Source organism: Erpetoichthys calabaricus, chromosome 11, assembly GCF_900747795.2.
Source record: "Erpetoichthys calabaricus chromosome 11, fErpCal1.3, whole genome shotgun sequence".
In the NCBI taxonomy this organism is placed as follows: domain Eukaryota; kingdom Metazoa; phylum Chordata; class Cladistia; order Polypteriformes; family Polypteridae; genus Erpetoichthys; species Erpetoichthys calabaricus.
Genome location: NC_041404.2, coordinates 124,192,480 through 124,217,856, shown reverse-complemented (window position 1 = coordinate 124,217,856; position 25,377 = coordinate 124,192,480). Strand labels below are relative to the sequence as shown.

At 39.5% G+C, this 25,377-nt stretch overlaps 1 protein-coding gene across 1 annotated transcript; it reads left to right on the top strand.

Moving 5' to 3' along the window:
- The first annotated feature begins 852 nt into the window (after window positions 1–852).
- Window positions 853–17,148, top strand: LOC114660868 (methionine-R-sulfoxide reductase B1-A-like). Its single transcript, XM_028813839.2, has 4 exons — window positions 853–1,002; window positions 10,473–10,615; window positions 15,407–15,521; window positions 16,011–17,148. Exons 1-4 carry the CDS (start codon window positions 948–950, stop codon window positions 16,055–16,057), a joined length of 360 nt encoding a protein of 119 aa, XP_028669672.1. The 5' UTR covers window positions 853–947; the 3' UTR covers window positions 16,058–17,148.
- The last annotated feature ends 8,229 nt before the right edge of the window (window positions 17,149–25,377 follow it).

Sequence of the window (25,377 nt, the reverse complement as noted above, 5' to 3'; positions counted from 1 at the left end):
GGACCAGCATCCTATCCAGAGTTGTTTCCCTGCTTTGCTCCAAGTGCTGCTGAGATAAACTCTGGGCCCCCAGCAAACTTGAAGAGGATTACTCAGGTTAGAGAATATATGAATAATCTTTATAGGTCATTGGGTTACTGTTGTCATGTGTACAGAGTACAGTGAAGTTTTTACTTGCATGTGCTAATCAACATGCAACACATCACCAATCTCTGCTTAATGAGTATACAATGGGCAGACTGAAAGATGAATCTGGACCTATAAGGTTTTCCTTTGATCCTGGTCTTGCTATCAGCATGAAATCTGAAGAGTCACTGTTATTTCACAGCTACCTTTGCTAAGCTGCTACTCCTAGCTATTTAGGTCAGTGAATAGGAGAGGACCCCGTGACCCTGTGTTCGGATTCAGCGGGTTGGAAAATGGATGGATGGATGGAATAGGAGAGGAAGACCTCTTATGGCTATTTATAAGCTTCATCTTTGTAGCAATCTCTTTCTTGGTTTAAACAGATTATACCTGGACAAAGTTTCTAAAGGATCTGGAATAACACAGCAGCTCCTAACAGCTAGCACTGAATAACTAATCTTAGAGTCCTGACTACAATCGCAGCGCAGCGACCAAAAGTCAAGGCAGCATCTGACACATGAACAAATAACTCGGTATCTAATTACGCCCCAAGTAGGCTGCATTCCAAGAGTGGCTCTACAACCTAGAAAAACGCCGTGCTAGCACAATTGACATGATCCCAGTACTTCCAGCAACACCCAATCACGGATTTGAAAATTATAAAAACTGAAAATTTATGAAAAGGCTTTGCGAGGCTTTGCGACTTATTCATTCACTTTAAGACCACATCTGTTAGTTCCTCATGGATACGCCCCGGAAGTGACGTAGACCGTGGGTTAGCTGGACAAAGTGTGAGAGTTACTGCCGCTTCACTTGCAGGCATGTCGTTTTGCTCGTTTGACGGTGGCGAGGTCTTCAAGGACCACTTCCAAACTGGTAAGATGATGCTGTTGACACTGACTGAGGATACCCTTGCGAGCTGTTAATGCCTCTCAAATTGTTTTGTTTTGATTCGTACTTGAGACCTAGGTGAAAGTGCATAGCGTAGTGTTGAAGCGTGGGGGAACTTAACATGAGTTCTGTAACAACCAATCGGACAGCGGTGGAAAACTGCTCTTGATCACTGTCCAGTCACCAGCTTTCACAAATCCACAATGTGTGTAATTTGTTATAAATGGTCGGCAGTTTTTGTACTTTGTAGTTGTCCGGGTAGTTACACTAATTATACCTTTTATCTTTAATCCAGACAGTACTCACTCTGAAAGACGAGGAGTTGTTTATATATCTGTATGCTGTAGATTCATTTCTTCTGTTGTACAGTTCTTTGGAACATCTGCGATATAGCAGTCCCGAGTGATTTTGACTGTAAGCCACACTTATTTTTTAATTCACCTTAATTTCCATTTAATTGAATTCATTATTTTCTTATGTAAGAGCTCCCAATGTAAGTGCAGTTTTAGGTCATCCTGCTTAAACGGGCTTAAACGTCATATGAAGACCACGTGTTTTTTCGTGTTTTGCAGTGGCCCAAAATCAAGTTTGGGTTGATCTCCAGCAGATGTCACTTGCTGGCATTTAATAAGTCGAAGGCTGGTAAGTCGTTTTTGAGCTTTTCTGCTTAATGCGATGGCGGCCAATGCAATGTAGGTTCCAGCCTAGAGCGTTTCATTTATAAAAAAAAAAAAAGTTACAAGGAAGCTGCATTTATATACAATTATTTGACGCGAAAACTTAAAACTTGATAGCAGATTTCACCAGGAGACGTTCCATTCATGACAGTAAAACCCATTACAAGAGATCCATTGAATGAAATTTCTTAACACAATTTTAAAGTAATCGGTAACAAGGGCATCTTGTTGAGCAAAATACTGTGTACTGTGCTGGCATCACACTGAGGCCACACAACACACATCTTTAGAAAGGGGGGCATGAAAACTGGATATAAGCGTCTTGAGCATGGGAAAGGTACTATATAAATACAATGAATTATTATTGTTTTTCACAGAGTAGTGTGATGGCTTCACTACTGTGACATCTATTATATATGTAAACTAATAAAACGCAGTAATGGTGTTCATATGTATTTTTTTTAAGTTCTGGGTGTTTTAAATGTAAAGTAAAAACACACAGAGGGAAGGCAGGCTTCATCTGTGATGGTAGCCACTTCATGCTTTAATATTTATTTTCAATATACTGAATAGGTCCCCTCACTTGCAAAGGTTTTGATAATACTGCTAATTAAAATGAAGCTAGTTGTACTTTCATAATAAGAACAAGGTATAAAAAACCATTTGCTTAGCACAAATAGTAATGAACTGCGTAGGGATCCTTCATTTTGTTAACTTTACTATAATAGAAAGTTCTTAAGCAATTCTTAAATTCACTTATTGTACCTGTTAATATGCAGACATCAAAGGCAGAATGTTGCAAAGCCGTAATACTAACTGCTTCACATTCCCTAACTGACTCCCATACACACACACACACACACACACACACACACACACACACACATTAACATTATGAGTCATTTATAGTCATTGGGTAGTTTAAAGCTTGTGAGGTGAAGACTCCATTATTATTTTAGGCAGAACATGTTCTTGTGTTGGTTCACCCAAAAAGCATCTTCTTTTTTATTTTAAAATTATATTGTCTGAGAAAATTAAGAATTGTTTGTGGGATTACACTTGTTTTTCTTTATAAACGGGCATGGGCAGAAATAGGATCTGAAGGCACGCTTCACTATGCTAAGTATCTTGAGTCATGATGTTCACATCATTCACGGCTCCAGATGTGAGGTCTTTCTGGTGTCTGTCTGGAGCGTGTGACTTTTATCTCTTGCAACTTTCTTTTTTGCATTTGATTATACCTTATAGTCTTGTTTGCTCTATAAATCGTCTTTTGATGGTGTGTGTTATTAGTAGTATTTTATATAAGGTTAATTAATGTTGGTTCTTAATGAGGGATTAACTTTAATATATAGCCTCTGATTTTGCTGCCAGTTTTGTTGAAAGTATTACTATCAATAGCCTAGCCAACCAAAAACAAAAAAAGCATCATTCTGTTAATCAAATTTATGATTTTCTCATTTTCTCATCCATGGCAAGTGTTGCCTCATTTGGTTTGTTTATGTAGAGAAAAATATGTAGACTTTCCATCATGTTAACTGCACTTTCTTTTAAAGTGACAGATTTTATTTGACTAATATGTCTGCTTATGCTGGCACTTATTTTAACTTCCCACCTAAGTTTTAATCATTTCATTTTTAAATGGATCATGAAAATACAATAACTGAATTACAGTGAAATATTTTTGTCATAACACTTGCAGTAAAACAAATGAACTGTTAACTGGTAACAATGTTAACTATTGTTCAATTTATGTTTGTTAAAAGTTTAAGTCAAACAATTTTATCAATATTTTTCAATTAGTTTAAGTTTACATTGTTAAACATAATTGCCTTGCTCATTACACTGCATGATACAGACTTACTTTGAGGTATATTGTTCCTTTAAATAGAAGCTCAATGGCAGTGTTTAAATTAAAGGTCGTATTGTTTTACATCCTGAATCAGAATAAATGCCTTCAATGCAAGTGAAATGTGCTGCTTTTGTATTTCAGTGTATTTCTTAAACGTTTAACCCCCTCCCCAGCCAGGCTTTAGCATATCTACAATACATTACCACATACAAAACAGGCATGCCACCTGTGAGGGTTGACTTGCAGTGGCCTTTCATATTGGCAGGACTAGCAAAGGGGTAGGTGTAAAAGTGCTTTTATAAAATCCAAAAGAAAACAAACAGTGTCAAAAGTGCAGTGTTAAAAATTCCATAAATAAATAATCCATAAAACAGGAGCAAATCCAATGAGGTTTCAATATCCCCAAAAACTGTTCAGTAAATATGAAGTTAAATTTGTGGCAAGTAAAAACTCCTTTAGAATGAGCAGTTAAAAACGCGTGAACCCTGGTGCTTCTTTCTCAACACAGACATCTCCCCACGTCACCCACAGCAGATCAGTCAACACAGCGAGGGGTCCCTCCAACAGGCACAGTCATCCCTCAATTCAGGCTCTCGACATGACTGCCTCCTTCAGCACATCTACCATGCCGCTATGAACCTTCCCTCGGTCCCTTCATCTCCCACTCCCTAGATTTACACGAGAGCCCACTGCAAGAAATCCGGTTATTCCAGCTACCCATAATGCTCAGCCGAGTCTACCCTCTTCATCCCCCCCATTAGGGTGTCCATCCTCCACTCTCCTTGGCCTGCTCTTGCCGGCTGCCTTCCTGTGACCTCGTGACCTGGCTCAGCCACCTCTGTTATTACTCCCCTTATTTCAACCTCCGTCTCTGTCTTTCTGATCCTCCTTCTGTCATGAATGTTCTTTCTTTTGCTCTCGATCATCATTTTTTTTTTTTTTTCCAATTTTTCATGCCGGCTCCCTCTTATGTGCCTCCGTGGGCACAGTGCCTCAATTGCGCACTGAAAGCCAATGAAGCAGTCAAGGTAGACTGCACCCTTACATGCAGGTGTGTCTCGCCTCAACTACCTCACCAACCTTCTGCAGCTGCGTAAGCACTCACACCCACTGAGATCGAGCTGGCCATTCAATTATTTATTTAAAAACGGGCCAGTCTTACAAAACCACAGACCTGCAATTTCATAGTACCACAATACATCAAGGGGCACCATCACCAATCATACAGAAAAACATTTTAGGAGAATGACACAAGAGCTAAAAACCATAGCTAGTAATCTCACATTCACAAATGAGTTCTGGAATGCTTCAACAAGTAACTGTTAGATTACAATACCATTGCCTGAGCTGAAATTGGTGGTACTACAGGTACAAAAGGTCCCAGTGAGACACATGGCTGACAACTTTGCCACATGCCAGCTACTCCTGTATTAAAATGACACAGTGGTTGTATTCATGATGATGTACAAAACATTTTGATTGCTGTTTCACCCACCCCTGTGAAGTAGGCCCTGGTGGCTGTTTCGCTTATACACTTAGTTGTGTTTCTAACATGTGTCTTAACCATGGTAGAAGCATTCATGGAACATTAGTGATGTTTGTGTAGGTGTTCTCAGCTGCCGATCTAACAGTTGACAGTTGACTGACCCCCTGAGCGCATATACTCCAGCTTCTAAACAAAAATACATAAAATGCTTTTCAGTAATATAAAGTGGCCTTGAAAATTTTTTATTTATTATTAAAGTTCTTATGTGCATAATGCATAAATAACAGATTTTTCCAGTAAATGTATCTGCGCATTCTATTCTTTGTGTTAAGCATGCCGTCCCTTTTAATGCTTAACAAGTGATTGACTGTGGATTATGAAATGTGTTTCAAATGTGCATATCTCTTTTAAATATGTTTAGACCCTTCAGTTGCTTCCATTTTTATCTCATTCCTGTCAGCCTATGCAGAGTTTTGCTAGTGCAGATGATTAACAACACTGCAAATGGCACAGTACCTCAGTGTGCAATACAAACTGCTGGATAGCTGTTTTGCTTTTAGCCTTGCATGATAAACAGATTTGGGGGTGCAAGAAGCAAATTGCCACTGCTTTTAACTCTGGACAATCTGAAGACAGTAGTTTAGATAAACCTTACACAGTTAACTTTTGAGGACTGTGAAAGAAAAAAAGGATGATAAAGAAAACCCATTGACAAGCAGTAATGTGTCTGGTTAAATGGCCCGTAACACCACTGTAGTAACTGAAGATGACAAGAGGCAAGGAATATTAATGTTGAATATATATTAAGAAGTGCAAATGCTGGCCTGCTGTTTACAGACCACCAAGACTGGGCAAATAAACTTCATCCAAAAAACTGAAATGGATGGAATTCCTAAATGTTTCATATTGGGCTTCAGCATGTTTGAAGATTAAAAAGGAAAGGAGAGTCTAATGTATTTCCTTGTTCCTAATAAAATTTAAATAGCAATAAGCTTCCTATTAACAGTGTAGGGCAGTTAATGTTGGAGCACCAAGAAAGCAGACTCTGAGCTGTACTGCTGGGGAAGATTACTGATTGTGAAGTAATGAAACATTTCTATGTCAGATTTTACCTAAGTGAGCCATGGACATTACCTTGATAATGGCATCAAGGTAAAAGGAAAATGATTCAGTCACATCATGCAAAATCATGGTGCTGCTTTTTGGAACAAATATGAGGTAAAACATGAAAGAGACAAGTAGAAACATTGTGGACAGATAGATACAAGTAAGAAAATTGCTGAGTTACAACTCTGAAAGGCATTGTCTTTGACTTAATAGTGTGAAATGAGTACTGAGAAATCATACATTGACTGCTGCTAGACTCACTATTTTTTTGTTCAAATCATTCCCTTAATTGTAAGGTCACTTTTTCTTTTTTTTTTATTGTCAGCACATGAACACCTCAAAAATGTGTGTTTTTTCACATTTAAAAACGGGTTACTTTTCTAAACTTTAACTAGCAAAGTTTGTTTTCTTGTTTTGTTAAGAAATATTTATATAAATCAGCATAGGGCTGGGTGATTTTTTCTGTTCAATTGTTTAACAAATTAACATTTTAAAATTGTATTCTATTGTGAAAATCTTTTTTTTAAACCAAATTTTTAACATGTAGTTTAATTAGTGGATCGTGTATACACAGTCAAAACACACTGTAATCATCAAGCCAAAAATCTCCTGAAGCAGGGAGCCTAAAGAGCCGAGTCTTGACAAGAAGCATGCAAATAGAACACCAGATATAGGTGGCTGAATCAGCCAGTACTCCAAGTAAAGCAGCAACCGAGACCCCCGGGGTAGGGGATCAGGGATGAAAATAGGGTGCCAAGGGGAACTGGCACACTTTTTAGCTTGGATGGTGAAAGTGCCTCAAGTTATGTTTTGTGTAGGATGGTAAATCTGTCTGCCATGCCAGAGCTGAGCTGAGACTGTAGGACAGTGACATAAAGCTCCTGTGGACTTCCATGACTTTGAAAAAGGAGGCTGAAAGCCCAAGTTGCTTTACAAAAAAGAAAAAGGGGTAGAATAAGGACCTATATGTCTCTTTCTCTCATGGCTGTAACAATGGGAGGTTTGTAAATAGTTACTGATTACATAGTTTCTTTTATTGTTTTTGTTGGTAGAAATAAAACAGTTTTTGTTCTGCACAGTGAGTTCAGTGCAGTTTTGTTCCTCACATCTAGGAAGGGGTTATATGAGTAATGCGAAGAATATGACAAGCAGCACTTCTCTTATGAATGCACCCGTTCTAAAGAACGCCTTTTAATATTGAGTTGGTTGTCTGGAATTGGTTCTGATGTCAAAGATCGGATGTCAAACAAACTAAAGTAAAATGCAAACTTTGCAAAAAAATGATTGCTGTTAAGTGGCAGCAAATCTGTTTTATTTCAGCACTTAAAACAGAAACAGCAGAATGGAACCAAGTGTGAGAAAGTATAGGACAAAGTTAAAGCCTGTCCCCAACTAAAAGCACCCATTTATTCTTCACCCTGCTTATGCATGGACCACATATATTATATATATACCATTAGACAGTTCGATTACGTTAGGAGCAGAGCGTTGCCTTATCTGGGCCCAGGAAAAGAAAACGCCAGATCTATCCATCACGCTGCCTTACTCTACAACAGTGCCTGGGATACAGTAGGGAGAAGACCGAGCTGGCGGTCGCAGGGTTGTTGGAGCACACATGAAGGCAGAGACTCCTCTAGAGCTGGCGACACTGGAGACCAGTGGTTATAGTAGAGAGAAGAAGCTGGCTGGTGTGCTTTACAACCTAAACTGTGTTGTAGAAAGAAAGAAAGAAAGAAAGAAAGAAAGAAAGAAAGAAAGAGAAAGAAAGAAAGAAAGAAAGAAAGAAAGAAAGAAAAGTGACCTGTGGTAAAGGTGTGCTTTAGGTAAAGGGAAGGGCAGTGCTGCAAAAAACGAAAAAGTTGTAAAGAAAACTGCAGAAAATTTAAAGAAAGTGGAAACTACAGGGGAGAAGAACAAGGGCTGCAAATGTAAAAACAATGTGCAACAAAAGTACAGAAAGGTCTGCACAAAAAGATGTTTTCTTCATTTGCACCTTTTCTCATTGGCAAAAAAATATATATATATGTTTTGAAAATGAGGGCAAACTTTTCATTTTGCTGTGTGTGTGTTTTTTCTTTTATTTGAAGTAATTTCTTTGTTAAAATATTTAAATCATAATTCATCCATAAATATAAAAAAATCTAGGTTTTATTTTCATCTGTGTTAAAATATTTACATAAATCATCCATAAATATAAAAAAAATCAAGGTTGTATGTTTTTTCCATATTGTCCATCCCTAAATCAGCTATTGGATGCTGTGCATACTGTTTGACTCTTAAAGCTCTTTTTATACTTTAAATGGTTATTAGTTGTCTTGCTTTTTTGTTTTTATGGTGACCCTGTTTACTTTTTTTTTCCCCCATTAAATGTGGAGTTGGATTGTTGATTTTTTTATATAAACAAAACCAAATGAAGAAAAGAAATAATAATGTCATTTTATGTGAAAAAAGTGTCTCTCTGCCAGAGCAGGTATTAACTTTGGCTTTCATAACCGGAATCAAAGGCAAGTTTTTTTGGTATGTTGTAGCTGTTCAGAATGTAAAGAGTAAATGTTTGTAAGCTTTACGGTTTAAAGAGTCCTCAGCGTTCAGGAGGAGGCTGTCAAAGGCAGGAATCATCCATTTACACTTTAGATAAAGTTTTATTAATTGGTTTAGCCAAACAGTAATTTACTACACACCTTGCTGTGCATTTCCTCCCTCTCTAGCAAAGAGGGCAAGAAGGGAAAGAAATTATTCATTCAGAGCAGTTTATATCTGGAATATGTAACATTATTGCATATCTTATTTAGGAAGGAAAGGAAAAGAAACCTAGCTAATATCATGAATAGTAAATAAGGGCCATATCATGTGATCTTTTCTCTAAAACATGATTTATGAAGTGTAATGCCATTGTCATTAAAAAGTGACTCTTGGATGCTTAACTGTTGAAGGCAGATTAAACTAAAGGCTTCAGTTTAATAATGTAATAATAATAATATTGCTAGGTTTGTAAATACATACGTAAAACATTGAATAAAAATATATAACTCTATATTGCATAGAAATAAACTCTTAACAGCAGCAGCAGAACCTGTCACAGCGGCACCCCATCTTGGGCTCTATCTCACTAATGCACAAGTTCAAGTTTGATTTCATAAAGGCAGTTTAATGCCATTATTATTCAACTAGCGGGACAGCCAGCTTTGGCCAGGGTGGAATAAAGTGCAATAAACTACACTGTCACTGACTAAACCAACCATGGAAATGAACTTTGCATAACTGTGCCAATTCCCAAAAATGCCTCCTAAGGACATTTCCCTAATAAAGCGGTCACAGTGGGTAAATTTTCAGAACAAAACCTGACTTGTGGTCTTCCCCTTTGTGAGTATGGAATCTGTGCAAAATGAACAGGCATAGGTCATATTGGTATTTCCTTGTTAGTGTTGTATAATTGTCACTGTGGGGAGACTACAGCAGGCATGAAAAGACTGTAAATTGATAGTATTATTATTGTAATTGTATCAAGTGTAATTTGTTTTTTTTTTCTCTCACTTTCTCATTTTCTTTACATATTATAAAATTTTAAATGCACAGAGAATCTCAGCCTGGAGTGTGTTCATTAGAAATCAATGAGCAGTTATTTAGCACATGGCACTTTGGATAACAGGCAGTATGGTGAATCAGTGGTTAGATCTGCTTCTAGTTCAGTATTCAGGGTTTTGAAGCCTGTCATTCATTGTCTGTTTGAATTTTGCATGCTTGTGGGGGGTGGAGTTTCCCTCCAGGTTCCCTCCAGGTTCTCTGGTTTTATTCCTACATTCTCAATAACGTGGATGGACATTCCTAATCAGTCATTTATGAGAGAGAGAGAGTGTGTGTGTGAGAGTGTGTGAATGAGTAGGCTCTGAGGTGGACTGATGTTCCATCCAAGGTTCGTTCCTGCCTTATTGACCACTGACCTGTTTTAATTACATTAAGTGATTTTGAAAACATTAATTAGGTTGCTTTGAATAAAAGACCTATGTTGAGATCATCTTTAATATGTTCATTTTAATTCCATGCCAGTGACTATAATGTATTAGGCATCATGCCTGTGAAATAAAAATATCTGCAAGGCTGTCGGTATTCTCTTATGAGTGTTCAGCTTTATTATTTAAAAAATAAGTCTTTGAACTTTCTAGCGATGAAAGTTCAGCCTTCATTATACTACTTTGGTCTCTGCTAAGTGTTGTCAGAGTTTTTGATGAAGTATGCTGTTTGCCTCCCAGATTATGAAAGGCTGTTTCAATGATAAGGATGGCCTTTGCCTTATAGCTACCATTTTATGATTTCAGTATTATTTCTTTTTCAGGTATGTATGTGTGTTCAAAATGCGGCTATGAGCTTTTTTCTAGTAGAGCTAAATATAAGCATTCATCTCCCTGGCCAGCCTTCACCGAAACAATCCACCCTGACAGCGTGTCTAAATTTGTGGAGCGGCCTGGAGCTTTAAAGGTCAGTCTGCAAGTCTCTTTACTTCTGCCTATCAACAAAGGGTTCACCATATCTGAGAGATTTTACACAAACATGCAGATGGCTGATGAGAGTGATGAGAATGAAACAGCTTTACGTTTTCCTGGGATGACCCTGGCCAGCAGCAGTCTGATGAGTAATTTGAAATGCTACCCTTTATGGACACTCGTTCTGTTAAGTTACATCCCACTGTATGTCCTTTAGTGACTTGAGAAAAACAAAACAGCTGAGCCCAAAGTTTTTGTTTTACATGTTTGAAAAAGTTAGTCTGTCACTTTTCTGGAGTAGGGTTTTCATGGATATGTAATATATTTAATGAAAATATCTTGGTTAAACTTTATTTCATTCATACTTTTAAGGCAACTTTCAAAACAACTGTAAATAAAATGCCACGTTGGTGTGATAAAGTAGGTACGTACAGTGGTGTGAAAAACTATTTGCCCCCTTCCTGATTTCTTATTCTTTTGCATGTTTGTCACACAAAATGTTTCTGATCATCAAACACATTTAACCATTAGTCAAATATAACACAAGTAAACACAAAATGCAGTTTGTAAATGGTGGTTTTTATTATTTAGGGAGAAAAAAAAATCCAAACCTACATGGCCCTGTGTGAAAAAGTAATTGCCCCCTGAACCTAATAACTGGTTGGGCCACCCTTAGCAGCAATAACTGCAATCAAGCGTTTGCGATAACTTGCAATGAGTCTTTTACAGCGCTCTGGAGGAATTTTGGCCCACTCATCTTTGCAAAATTGTTGTAATTCAGCTTTATTTGAGGGTTTTCTAGCATGAACCGCCTTTTTAAGGTCATGCCATAGCATCTCAATTGGATTCAGGTCAGGACTTTGACTAGGCCACTCCAAAGTCTTCATTTTGTTTTTCTTCAGCCATTCAGAAGTGGATTTTCTGGTGTGTTTTGGGTCATTGTCCTGTTGCAGCACCCAAGATCGCTTCAGCTTGAGTTGACGAACAGATGGCCGGACATTCTCCTTCAGGATTTTTTGGTAGACAGTAGAATTCATGATTCCATCTATCACAGCAAGCCTTCCAGGTCCTGAAGCAGCAAAACAACCCCAGACCATCACACTACCACCACCATATTTTACTGTTGGTATGATGTTCTTTTTCTGAAATGCTGTGTTCCTTTTACGCCAGATGTAACGGGACATTTGCCTTCCAAAAAGTTCAACTTTTGACTCATCAGTCCACAAGGTATTTTCCCAAAAGTCTTGGCAATCATTGAGATGTTTCTTAGCAAAATTGAGACGAGCCCTAATGTTCTTTTTGCTTAACAGTGGTTTGCGTCTTGGAAATCTGCCATGCAGGCCGTTTTTGCCAGGTCTCTTTCTTATGGTGGAGTCGTGAACACTGACCTTAATTGAGGCAAGTGAGGCCTGCAGTTCTTTAGACGTTGTCCTGGGGTCTTTTGTGACCTCTCGGATGAGTCGTCTCTGCGCTCTTGGGGTAATTTTGGTCGGCCGGCCACTCCTGGGAAGGTTCACCACTGTTCCATGTTTTTGCCATTTGTGGATAATGGCTTTCACTGTGGTTCGCTGGAGTCCCAAAGCTTTAGAAATGGCTTTATAACCTTTACCAGACTGATAGATCTCAATTACTTCTGTTCTCATTTGTTCCTGAATTTCTTTGGATCTTGGCATGATGTCTAGCTTTTGAGGTGCTTTTGGTCTACTTCTCTCCTATTTAAGTGATTTCTTGATTGAAACAGGTGTGGCAGTAATCAGGCCTGGGGGTGGCTACGGAAATTGAACTCAGGTGTGATACACCACAGTTAGGTTATTTTTTAACAAGGGGGCAATTACTTTTTCACACAGGGCCATGTAGGTTTGGATTTTTTTTCTCCCTAAATAATAAAAACCATCATTTAAAAACTGCATTTTGTGTTTACTCGTGTTATATTTGACTAATGGTTAAATGTGTTTGATGATCAGAAACATTTTGTGTGACAAACATGCAAAAGAATAAGAAATCAGGAAGGGGGCAAATAGTTTTTCACACCACTGTATGTCTGCAGGGTATCTAGACAGATATGGTACCTGTGTCCACCACACTGTGCATGAAGCTATCAAACAAAAAAAAAGGTTAAAATGCTTCAGTTATGACATTTTGTGACTGAAATATTAATGACAGATTAACTTAAGAGAGGCAGTTAAATTCGGAGATGAGGATTTTTTATGTTGTTAACTTCAGCTTGCTTTTTCTCAGTTCGCTTATGCAATTGATTACTTTGCTTTAGTGTTGGAGTAAAAATTCTTTGGCTATTAAAAAGTAAGGACCAGTGGCAAACCCCATCCTAATGTAGGGCCCACAAATGAGACAAAGAAAACCATTAAAAGATAAAATTTGTTTAACAGCCTTCTGGTACATCCTGATGTAAAAGCTCACATAAATAATACATATTACAGAAAGCAGTTTTGAAGTTTAAAAAGTGGCACATATTGATTGAGTTACCACTTCACGCTGTCACACTATTCCCACACATGCAGTCGTGCTAGAAGATGGCGAAACACACGTCAGGAGTGAGAGAGAGTGAGAGAGAGATCACTCTTTGCATCAACTTTGATTTCACTCACACCTTTTTTTTTTTTTTATCAACAACATTTATTTGTATAGCACATTTTCATACAAACAGTGTAGCTCAAAGTGGTTTACAGGGTGAAGGAAGAGAAAAAATAAAAAATAAATAAAATGGAATTAGGGAACACTAATTAACACAGAATAAAAGTAAGGTCCAATGGCCAGGGAGGACAGAAAAAACAAAACAAAAAAAAATCTGCAGGGGTTCCAAGACCATGAGACCACCCAGCCCCCTCTAGGCATTCTGCCTAACATTAATGACCTCAATCAGTCCTCATGGTATTCAGGGTTCACATGGAAGAACTTGATGATGATGATGATGACGGTCATGTGGACTTCTGGCCTTTAATCCATCACTGTAGGGACATCACGGCGCTTTGATCAGGTGGTGGTGCAGATTGCCACCACAGAAAACCGGAAAAGGAACAGAAGAGAAAGTAGGGGTTAATACGGATTACAGAGCCACCATGAAAGATAATGATAATTAAATGCATATACAGAGTATCAGGATTAAACTAAAATTAAGCTATGAGAGAGCCATGTTAAAGTAATGTGTTTTTAGCAGTTTTTTTAAAGTGCTCCACCGTATTAGCCTGGCAAATTCCTTTTGACAAGCTATTCCAGATTTTTGGTGCATAACAGCAGAAGGCCGCCTCACCACTTTTTATGTTTAGCTCTTGGAATTATAAGCAGACACTCATTTGAGGATCTAAGGTTAAGCCAACCAACAACTACACCTGATTAAACCTGCAGTGAGAAAGTGTAGTGAGAAAAGCAAATGGTGAGGCGGGGAGGGACAAATCATCTGATGAAGAAAGCAAAAGTGCAGATGATGCGCAGACATGTCAAAGGAGGGAGATCAGTGCAAATGATGAAGACAAAGACCAAACAAGTGACACAGTGCGATGAAAGTGGATGAAAACTGTGATAATTTGAGAGAGGTGGGCTTGCAGCAAGTGATGAAAATGACCATGTTATTGGCTTATTGCAATGTGACTATGCTAGGAATGTTAACTTGGAGCTCTGGTTCAGAAAAGCTACCCCACTGATCCATACTGATTAAAAAAAAAATAAGAAATCAGACCCTTACCCCTGATGGCAGAACGGCTGTTAGTTCATTTTGTAGTGGACATGTATGGGCTTCTTCCAAGCATTTCACAATTAAGTAATGAATCAAACATACAAACCATGGCATTGAGGTGGGGTTGGCAGAGAGCTGAAATCCAGCTTCTTGCAGTATGTTGTGGTCCAGTAATTCAGTACTCTACACATACGACTTTGCACTCGTGTTCTGGGTGTGCGTAGGCTGGACTGTCAGGGGGTTTGTGTTTTATTATGTGGAAAGTTTTGGGATAGACTTGTCTTATGTGCCAACTTTCTGTTGAATTAAGATTTGTTCTGTGTACTGTAGATTGTGTTTTCTTAACTGGCTGAAGATCTGTGGTTGTGCATTGCTTAGCAGTGCTGCCTCCCAGTTACAAATTCCAGTGCAGGCACAGTCTTTGTGAAGATTTCCGATTCCCTGTGCCCCCTTGATTTTTCCACCCACATCCCAAAGTAATTTGGGATGGTTGATTGCCAGCTGTAAAACTGTTTTGATGCAAGTATAGGTGTGTGCATCCACGGTGGATTCCAGGAGTGCAAACTGGATAAGCAGGTTAGAAAACATATAAATGGAGTAATAAACCAGGCGGCACGGTGGTGCAGTAGATAGCGCTGCTGACTCGCAGTTAGGAGGCCTGGGTTTACTTCCCGGGTCCTCCCAGCGTGGAGTTTGGATGTTCTCCCCGTGTCTGCGTGGGTTTCCTCCTACAGTCCAAAGACATGCAGGTTGGGTGCTTTGGCGATTCTACATTGTCCCTGGTGTGTACTTGGTGTGTGTGTGCCCTGCAGTGGGCTGGCACCCTGCCCGGGGTTTGTTTCCTGCCTAGCGCCCTGTGTTGGCTGGGATTGGCTCCAGCAGACCACCGTGACCCTGTGTTCGGATTCAGCGGGTTGGAAAATGGATGGATGGATGGATTAATAAACCTTTCAGTGCTGATCATTTTTATTTTTACTGTATCATTCATTGTCTTGTGTAATGTATTATGAATGGCACTCATTGTAAAATAAATATTGAATTATTTAATTAAGCTCAGTTTGACTGATTTTTTTTTTCCCTTTTCTATCTATCCAGGTGTCATGTGGAAAGTGTGGCAATGGCTTAGGTCATGAGTTTGTGAATGATGGTCCAAAAAAGGGCCAATCACGCTTCTGAATTTTCAGTAGCTCCTTAAAGTTCGTCCCCAAAGGTGAGCACTGGGAGTAAAGTACCAGTTTGGAACTCATTTTCTATTACTGGACTCAATGGTATCAAGCAAAGCTTTAAACAACTGCATTTAGGGTGCGACTGTTTGATTTATTGGGCAAAGTCATTCCACTGATTAAATGTGAAGATAACAATATGATGTGTTAAGAAGGATCACATGAAATTATTTTGAAATGAACAGAAAAGCTTTAGTGAGAATAAAATAATATATTATGGAAACTTTGTGCTGCTTACATTGTTTAGTCGGTAGATGATCCCTGAATAGCACCTTAGGAGAAAATAACAGCCTGCTATCTGAACGCTTTAATTCAGGTTTAGTGCCACCCATTGGTTTCACTAAATAAACAAAGGCAGCACCCCCACAGTGATCTGGTGGGACACCAGCTGTACAACTAGAGGCTCCTTGACACCCAATTGTCACAAACAGTCTTATTTTATAAGTGTGGTTAATGTTTCTTTGTCTTTTTAACAGATAAAGTCGATGGTGCTTTGGCTGGACAGAACAATGTATCCTCATAAATACGAGTGAAGAAGCAACAACGCACATTTAATGAGTGTCCTTGTGCTTGGCCAGTGTTGTTCAGTTTATGAAGTACTCTGGATAAACCCTTCAGTAGGATGGCCAGCGTATAGATGAGCAAATGACGACACCGGCGCGCAGCACAACTTCTAAACCTCCTGACCAGCAATGACGTGCTCGCTGACAGATTTATTAATCTCTTAAAGTTGCATAGAATGATTTTTAACTTTTTATTAGATGTGGCCTTAATGAAGCAAAGGGTAAAAAACTAATATTTATAAATTCCCAGAAGTCACTGCTTGATTTAGACTTCCGGGTGTGGGACGTGATGACATTTAATTGAGGTCTGTTCTATTTTATTTTTTTCTCAATCCTTTTTCCCAGCCTCGCAAACTCAGTGACTACATTGAACCAGCTTTAATCTTAAAAGACATGTTCGCTATTTTAAACATGAAACTTGCACTTCAGCCGCTGTGGTACTGCTTTCACTGAAAACCAGATAATCGCCTTGCCAGCAGCCATTTTGAAGTTGTTGCTCTGTAAGGTAAGGCCGTCTTCCACAGAGCAGTCCCCAGTGTTCTTCATTGCCTACAGCAGCACAGTCTAAGTTCTGATGCAGTATGACATCTTGGCCAGTGAGAGTCCTCTTCCCAGTGTCATCTTGACGAGCTGGTTGCCCTCTTTGGAGCTGACTTGGGGGTCAGAGAAGTAACATGCATAGTTTGGAGACTTCAGCAGTTTCTGCCCTCCATGCTGTTCTTCACTCAGGTGAACACGCACACTTGGCCTTAAAGCATTTCAAGCACAACAGCCCTTTGTGACTCCTCAAGGTGCCGCCAAAGAATCTTTATGCTTACTGTCTTTCTTCTGAGTGAAGCACACAGAGAAGAATTTTTAAGACTTCTGTAAATGTTCATGGTGAAAATTCCCTGAAAAAATGTTTGGTTTTAGTAGTTTTTTGGGATACGTATGTTTTGTACAAGGAGAGCTAATAGGAATTCCATTTTGCATCTCATCCATTTTAGTAAGAAAGACTGAAGTGCATTAATTATGGCTGCCTATAAATTAAATAAACACTTGATTCCTTGTACCCTGGTGTGTGTGTGTCCACATTTTGTGGGGTGACACCAAGGTTATATACCTCTTAGCAAAAAAAAACCAACAACTGGATTGTAAATTGGACTTGGATTCATATGTAAACATTGCGAGATTTGCATTGGTTTGGTCCAAATCTTAGAAGTAAAAATATTAGTTTTAAGATGAAGAGTCTCGTTGGACCTGAAATTACACTTAAGTTGCTAATCATTTCTCTGTATTATAAAAAAAAAAAATTCTTGGAAGGTTGGAAGGAGACGAGACGTGATCTTCTCAGAGAGACACTTGTGCCAAGAGATTGAACCATGCACGGGGCCGGAAATAAAAGACAAAGAGTAGATGACAAAGTAGAATGTCGTAAAGAATTCAAAAACGCTGGCACAGTACACATGCAGAGCAGGTTAGAGATAATGGAAGTACGAAAATTTGAAAAAAAGGATAGCAAAGATCACATTAGCACAAACAAACGTAAATTATTACTTGGTGAAATAACGGAACAGTGAAAAGAGATCAAATACAGGTGCTGGTCATAAAATTAGAATATCATGACAAAGTTGATTTATTTCAGTAATTCCATTCAAAAAGTGAAACTTGCATATTAGATTCATTCATTACACACAGACTGATGTATTTCAAATGTTTATTTCTTTTAATGTTGATGATTATAACTGACAACTAATGAAAGTCCTAAATTCAGTATCTCGGAAAATTAGAATATTGTGAAAAGGTTCAATATTGAAGACACCTGGTGCCACACTCTAATCAGCTAATTAACTCAAAACACCTGCAAAAGCCTTTAAATGGTCTCTCAGTAGAGTTCTGTAGGCTACACAATCATGGGGAAGACTGCTGACTTGACAGTTGTCCAAAAGACGACCATTGACACCTTGCACAAGGAGGGCAAGACACAAAAGGTCATTGCTAAAGAGGCTGGCTGTTCACAGAGCTCTGTGTCCAAGCACATTAATAGAGAGGCAAAGGGAAGGACAAGATGTGGTAGAAAAAAGTGTACAAGCAATAGGGATAACCGCACCCTGGAGAGGATTGTGAAACAAAACCCATTCAAAAATGTGGGGGAGATTCACAAAGAGTGGACTGCAGCTGGAGTCAGTGCTTCAAGAACCACCACGCACAGACGTATGCAAGACATGGGCTTCAGCTGTCGCATTCCTTGTGTCAAGCCACTCTTGAACAAGAGACAGCGTCAGAAGCGTCTCGCCTTTGGACTGCTGCTGAGTGGTCCAAAGTTATGTTCGATGATGAAAGTAAATTTTGCATTTCCTTTGGAAATCAAGGTTCCAGAGTCTGGAGGAAGAGTGGAGAGGCACAGAATCCACGTTGCGTGAGGTCCAGTGTAAAGTTTTCCACAGTCAGTGATGGTTTGGGGTGCCATGTCATCTGCTGGTGTTTGTCCATTGTGTTTTCTGAGGTTCAAGGTCAACGCAGCCGTCTACCAGGACGTTTTAGAGCACTTCATGCTTCTTGCTGCTGACGAACTTTATGGAGATGCAGATTTCATTTTCCAACAGGACCTGGCACCTGCACACAGTGCCAAAGCTACCAGTACCTGGTTTAAGGACCATGGTATCCCTGTTCTTGATTGGCCAGCAAACTCGCCTGACCTTAACCCCATAGAAAATCTATGGGGTATTGTGAAGAGGAAGATGCAATACGCCAGACGCAACAATTCAGAAGAGCTGAAGGCCACTATCAGAGCAACATGGGCTCTCATAACACCTGAGCAGTGCCACAGACTGATCGACTCCATGCCACGCCGCATTGCTGCAGTAATCCAGGCCAAAGGAGCCCCAACTAAATATTGAGTGCTGTACATGCGCATACTTTTCATGTTCATACCTTTCAGTTGGCCAACATTTCTAAAAATCCTTTTTTTGCATTGGTCTTAATTGATATTCTAATTTTCCGAGATACTGAATTTGGGACTTTCATTAGTTGTCAGTTATAATCATCAACATTAAAAGTAATAAACATTTGAAATACATCAGTCTGTGTGTAATGAATGAATCTAATATACAAGTTTCAACTGTTGAATGGAATTACTGAAATAAATCAACTTTGTCATGATATTCTAATTTTATGACCAGCACCTATATATTGTTCGGATTTAAACTTTAAGTTGGAGAATTGCAGATTGTCTAATTCGTGTTGCCATCGGAGAAAAAAAAAAAAGTAATGTTTCTTCCCAATGAAGAGAAGTATCAGCGAGAATTAAGATTTGTTATTTGGTGAAAGTGAAATCCCGCAAGAGAAATCATTTCTCATTTGTGTGAATGCTACTGTCAGACACATTTCATGTAGAGAGAAAGAAACGATATTCACTCACGGGCAGTTATACGTTGTGTTGTCACGATGTAATTCCAAAGACAGAATCAAAATTCAGTGTGATATTAATGAAAAGGTAAAAGTGAAAATAGATTGAATATACGGACATAGGTAAGTGCACCGCGCGAGATGCAGATCAGGCAGCACAGCGGTGGCGCCAGCAGCTGATCGAGCAAAGAGGAGGTTAAAAAAAAAACCTTGTTTCCCATTGTATCACCGTTTAAGAGGGGGCTTCGGAGAAGTGACGGTGTCTCCTTGGGGTGCATTCAGCCCCCCTCTTCACACGGATTTGGGGAATGGTGAATACAGCCCCTTAGTGTGCATTAATGAAATCACCTGCACTCGGAGAAGGTATCACTAATGGAGGAGTTTTTGACACCGAGCCTGTAACCTTTTGGATGCCTTTAACAATGAAGAAAGTCAGATGAGGCAAGCATAGTGGTGGATCTGTTATCTTATTGGGCTCTTGTTCTTTCAAAGACCCTGGGAATCTTCTTAGGATACATGCCATCTTGGAGTCCACCAAACATCCAGAGATTTCACAAACCACCACACAGTCGAGCTTTTACAGTCTCCTACCCAAAACTGCATTGAAAAACCTGTTAGGTAGGCTGAGGAGGAGAGGCTACAATGAGACAATAATGACCCTTTGAACCTATAAGTCAAATGTGTAATCTACTCATTTATTCTATGAACCCATCATCAATACCTTTAGATAGATAGATAGATAGTTTATTAATCCCAAGGGGAAATTCACATACTCCAGCAGCAGTATAAACAATATTAAATTAAAGAGTGATAAAAAAATGCAGGTAAAACAGACAATAACTTTGTATAATGTTAACGTTTACCATTTATCCATCTATTGCCAAACCTGTTTAGTTCAAATCCAGGTTGCTGGGACTTGGAGCCTATACTGGGTTCAGGGCACACACCATTCCTTGGCAGGGCGTCCTTCCATTGCAACTCGCACTCCTTCACTTTCAGACCCCAATTAGGCCGAGATTTGAACCCAGTCTCCTTGAGCTGGATGGTTTATGTTGTTAGTGGGTGTGATGTGTGTTTACTTGCTGTGGACTGGTGCTCTGCCCAAGGGGTTGTGCCTGCTTTGTGCCCAGTGCTTGCTGGGATAGGCTACCCCCTACCCCACCCACAACCCGTGACCTGATAGAGCCGGCTTTTCAATGGTATGTTATGGAATGGTCTATTCATTGCGTTCAGCTGATGGCTTTGGCTCCCCCCAGTGGCTGCTGTAAGTAACTGGACTCACTCTGCACTAAGTGAATGTGACTGAACTGAATGTTCATTTTGTTTTACTTACAGAGTTGGGTTTATTTTCCGAAACTAACATGTATTTTTTTTAAATGTTCCTTTTACGCAGTCTCTTGATACCGAGCACATGACAACAAGTGGAATTAAACCTGCATCTCAAGTTCATGATAGATTTAAAGGAAAAAATTTTCAATAATCAAGAAAAGTAAATAGTTTGCAAGGAAGTGAAAGGAATGAAGGCCATAAAGGGAGCTGAATTCCTGAAGGCTTCAGTTACGTTCCTCTGTTTTCAACAGCTGCTGATCCCCAGGCTGGTGGAAAAGCCACGTGGTGTGCTGAATTTTAGTTAAACTTTGATTGCTTAACTTGGTCAAAGTCTGACTTTACAGATTAATGTGAGATATGAACTCCAGGGAGGAACGTGTCTAGTTAATAACAGGTTGCAATGAAAAAATAAAACAGTAATGGGGGTGTCTGTCCTGGTATAATGGCTCCCCAGTGTGACAGAAAGGTCCGTTTATTTTCTAAAGGTCACTTTCAGAAATTAATACTGTACTGTTTTGTGACTAACATGGAGTTCCAGAGATTAAACCACTCATTTTCTTTGTAAAGTTTCGAAGTAAAATAAAAAGTCAGCCTGATAAACCAGACACCCTGGGCTCTGAGGCTAGGGATCTGCGCCGGTAATCGGAAGGTTTGAATCCCGTAAACGCCAAAAGTGATTCCACTCCGTCGGACCCTCGAGCTGGACCTAAACCTGCAATTGCTTCGTCCTGGGGGTGACGTTGATTTGCATCCAGCCCCGCAAGCGGGTCCTCCAATTTATAGGGAAAACTTGAGGGTTGGTGGCAGGATTGGCACTGCAGCCATTGTTAAAAAAAAAAAAAAAAAAAAAAACTCGCCCAGTTCCAGTGTGGTGCTGAGGTGCCACTCATTGCACGGCTGCACTGGGGTCTCAATCCGGGGGTTCATTGTGTAATCTGTAATCGGCGCATGCGCCAACCGTACAGGAGTGCGCTCTGCCTTTCCAGACCGTGGCTAAGCCACTGGACTTTAGTAGTTGTCGGCTCAGTTTCCCAGTCTGAGTAACTTTACCAACATGTGCTGGCAAACAGATGAAAGTAATCTGTCACGCTAAGGAGCAGAGCGTTCATTCCAGAAGGTGGGCTGACATGCTAGGGCTTGGCTCCTTCCTATCTTGTATTGGAAAAACAAGTGCACAAGACGAACGGATGGACTTTGTGCCTCGTAATAAATAACAAAAGGGCGTTCGACATTCATCTCCTTATTGGCACAGCGTCAGCTTGTTACTGTGGCACTACCGATTTTCTTTTTATCTCGAGACAGAAATCACCCTGTCAATAATGTCCATGAAACTTAGAGAACATCAATTTTAATGAGGCCATATCATCTTGTGGGTTTATCAGCATCCATTTTTCACATTCTTTCTCATCCCAGACATTGATTCACGATGTCAGAGTTTGACATTGATATCATTAAAGCTGCCAAACGTCTTTCAAGGTTTAGGGGTTTGAGTCCAAGCCAATCTTGGCAGCAGCGTTAGGTGCAAGTTAGGCACCAATCCATTGAAGGGGCTACTCATGCACGCCCCCCTGTAGGATGTCCATGAGCACCAAGAGGTAAACCGTCACAAGCACAAGGTGAACATGCAGGCTCCATACAAACAGCAAGAGTGCACGAGACACAAAGCCCGGTCATTGTATCCATGAGGCATGGAGGGCCACTGTGCTGGGGTCCGCAATAACCCACGAGGTGAGAGTGTACTCATGTTTAGCGAAGCCTTGTGCACAACGAGTATGGCAGTTCCTTGAGCAGGATCGAAACAATCTGGACTGAGGATCTTCTTTTAACTTTTGACACATTATGTGTGCGTGAGTTGTGTGTGGCTATAGGAGTGTCCACTGGATGGTGCTATAACCCCACTAATTATAGGCTGACTCCCGCAGAACCGATTTGCAAGTTTTCTTTCTTTCTTTCTTTCTTTCTTTCTTTCTTTCTTTCTTTCTTTCTTTCTTTCTTTCTTTTTTTTTCTTTTTTTTTTCTTTTTTTTTATTTCTTTTTTCTTTTTTTCTTTCTTCCTTTCTTTCTTTCTTTCTTTCTTTCTATACAAAAGAGAGTCCAAAGAGATGTGTCTGGTGTCAGTTTGGTTAAGGATAAGGTAATGTGTGTTAAGAACAAGCTGACTTAGAAATGAAAAGTAACATGCATCATTCAGCTGTGATGAGGTCAGAGTCGTGCCAGTGGTGACAGGCGACATTAATGAAACAGAAAACAAGATGGACCTTCTTCAGAAAGAAATGCTGCTCGATTGAAAGGGGCTTCAAGCAAATCAGGGCACTGCACCCAGTGGCGTAGCTGACTTCGTGCTGCTCGGGGCGGGGCTTCAATTTGCCGCCCTCCAACATATCTGAATAAATTAACCTATTAAATAGAAAATTAAAATGACTTAATAGAGAACAATTAAGAGAAAGTTTGCATAGATGTATTCATATATAGAGAAACAGCACTCATTTTTCACATATAATTCTTTATAAGCATCAACCAGACAAGAATATAGTATAGATGCACTGATAAGCAGTGTTCTCATTATTAGTTTAATAAAAATACGCTGCGAAAGCCAGAACCATTTTAGTGTACAAGCGATAGGTGGGAATGTTTTCTGCGCAGAGCAAGAACGTATTCGGCTTGATAAGGAAATAGGATTATAAATTGTAAATTAGTTGTTTATCTTCCTAGAAATTCTTATCGGTATAATGTTGATGTTTATTTTTGTTATTGCCTCATACATTTCAACTGCTGTGTCTGATGCCGTCACAGAAGGGCAGTCTGAAAATTATTTTTGAAGCATTTGTGGGTAAAAATCAGAGAATTTAACTTTTTTTCCACTGACTGGACCAGGCCCTGTTTACTTACGAGGGCGCAAACAAACCAGTAGACTATTTATATAAACCTTAACGTGTGTTTCTGAGAAAGCTCTGCACATCAGGGACATTCCTGGAATTGACAGACGGCGGCTTACCTGTTGTACTGTCATTTAGAAAGGTGCCCACTCCAGTCCTGGGAACTTTAGGCCACTTTTTCAGATGTGCAGCTCTCGTCCAAAAATAACAAAAGCAACTGCAGGCAAGCAAGATGGAGAACTGGCGTGTAGGTGGAAAGGCGGCTTGTGTTTAGGACGCTGCACTTCATGGACATGCTAGAGGCAAGTAAAGGACTGGATTATTAATTTGAAGTATACAATACCTTACACTGAAAAAATGGGAAATGGCAGGTTGTTACATTTACAAAACTGTATTAACTTTATATTACATATGTTGTTTATGTTCCACTTTTGAGCATAACTCGATCATCCATCCATTATCCAACCCGCTATATCCTAACTACAGGGTCACGGGGGTCTGCTGGAGCCAATCCCAGCCAACACAGGGCATAAGGCAGGAAACAAACCCCGGGCAGGGCGCCAGCCCACCGCAGTAACTCGATCATTTTTAATTTACTGAATCTTGTGAGACATACAATATACTAATTTCAGTCATTCAGGTAGAATTCAAAATAGTTCTATTTAGTCCTCACTCATTAATACACACCAAGGGGATTCATCACCAGTGGAGGTTGGATAACTTGGCAGTAAAGTCGTGTGACTTTCAAAGAAGCAACAGGTTGTGGGTTTGAGTTACTGTCGCCGGTTAAGAGCAAACGGTTAGTGAAATAAAAGTAAAAAACAAACCCACACGCACACTTACACACGAGAAATATTCAAATATACATTTAAAACACTTAATCACACAAACTAACATTACTGCATTTTGCATTTTTCCTTGTATTCCCTTTTAATGTTTTATCAAACAACACTCACTAACTGCTGTCACAAGTCAGTAAATGTACTATTAAGTTGTCTAGATTTACTTCTGACTTTTGTTACGGGTCAACAACTTTCAGCATTGCTGTTCATTACTGTTATCCAGGGCCGGATTTTCCTATAGGCTAACTAGGCTTCAGCCTAGGGCCTCAAGATCAAGAGGGGTCTACATTCAAATTGTTAGCAAAATTTTATTATCTCTCATGTAATTTACAAACTTAAAAATGGAAGGTGAAAGGGCCTCATAAGTGGAGTAGCCTAGGGCCTCTTTTCATATAAATCCGGCCCTGCTGTTATCATAACATTGCTCAACCAGATGAACACTATTAATACAGACAAATAAATAATACTTCCAAATACAATACAATGCAGTTGCCGAATTTGCTTGTTTGAAAATTAAAAAAAGCCATATATATATTGTGAAAGAAGGTGCCAAGCAGCGATTTTTTCACTTTATATCTCTCTTTTGATTACATCTTGCCTGAAGAAGGGGCCTGAGTTGCCTCGAAAGCTTGCATATTGTAATCTTTCTAGTTAGCCAATAAAAGGTGTCATTTTGCTTGGCTTTTCTCTACATTCATAATGGCTAACACGGTACAACACCCTAGTACTATTATAAAAGAAAATCCTGAGACGAGACGTGACGATTTCCAAGAGATTTTTTCAAGTCCCACCCTCCTCTTATCCATATTCAACGATGCACACGGCCCTCTCAACTCTCATTCATGT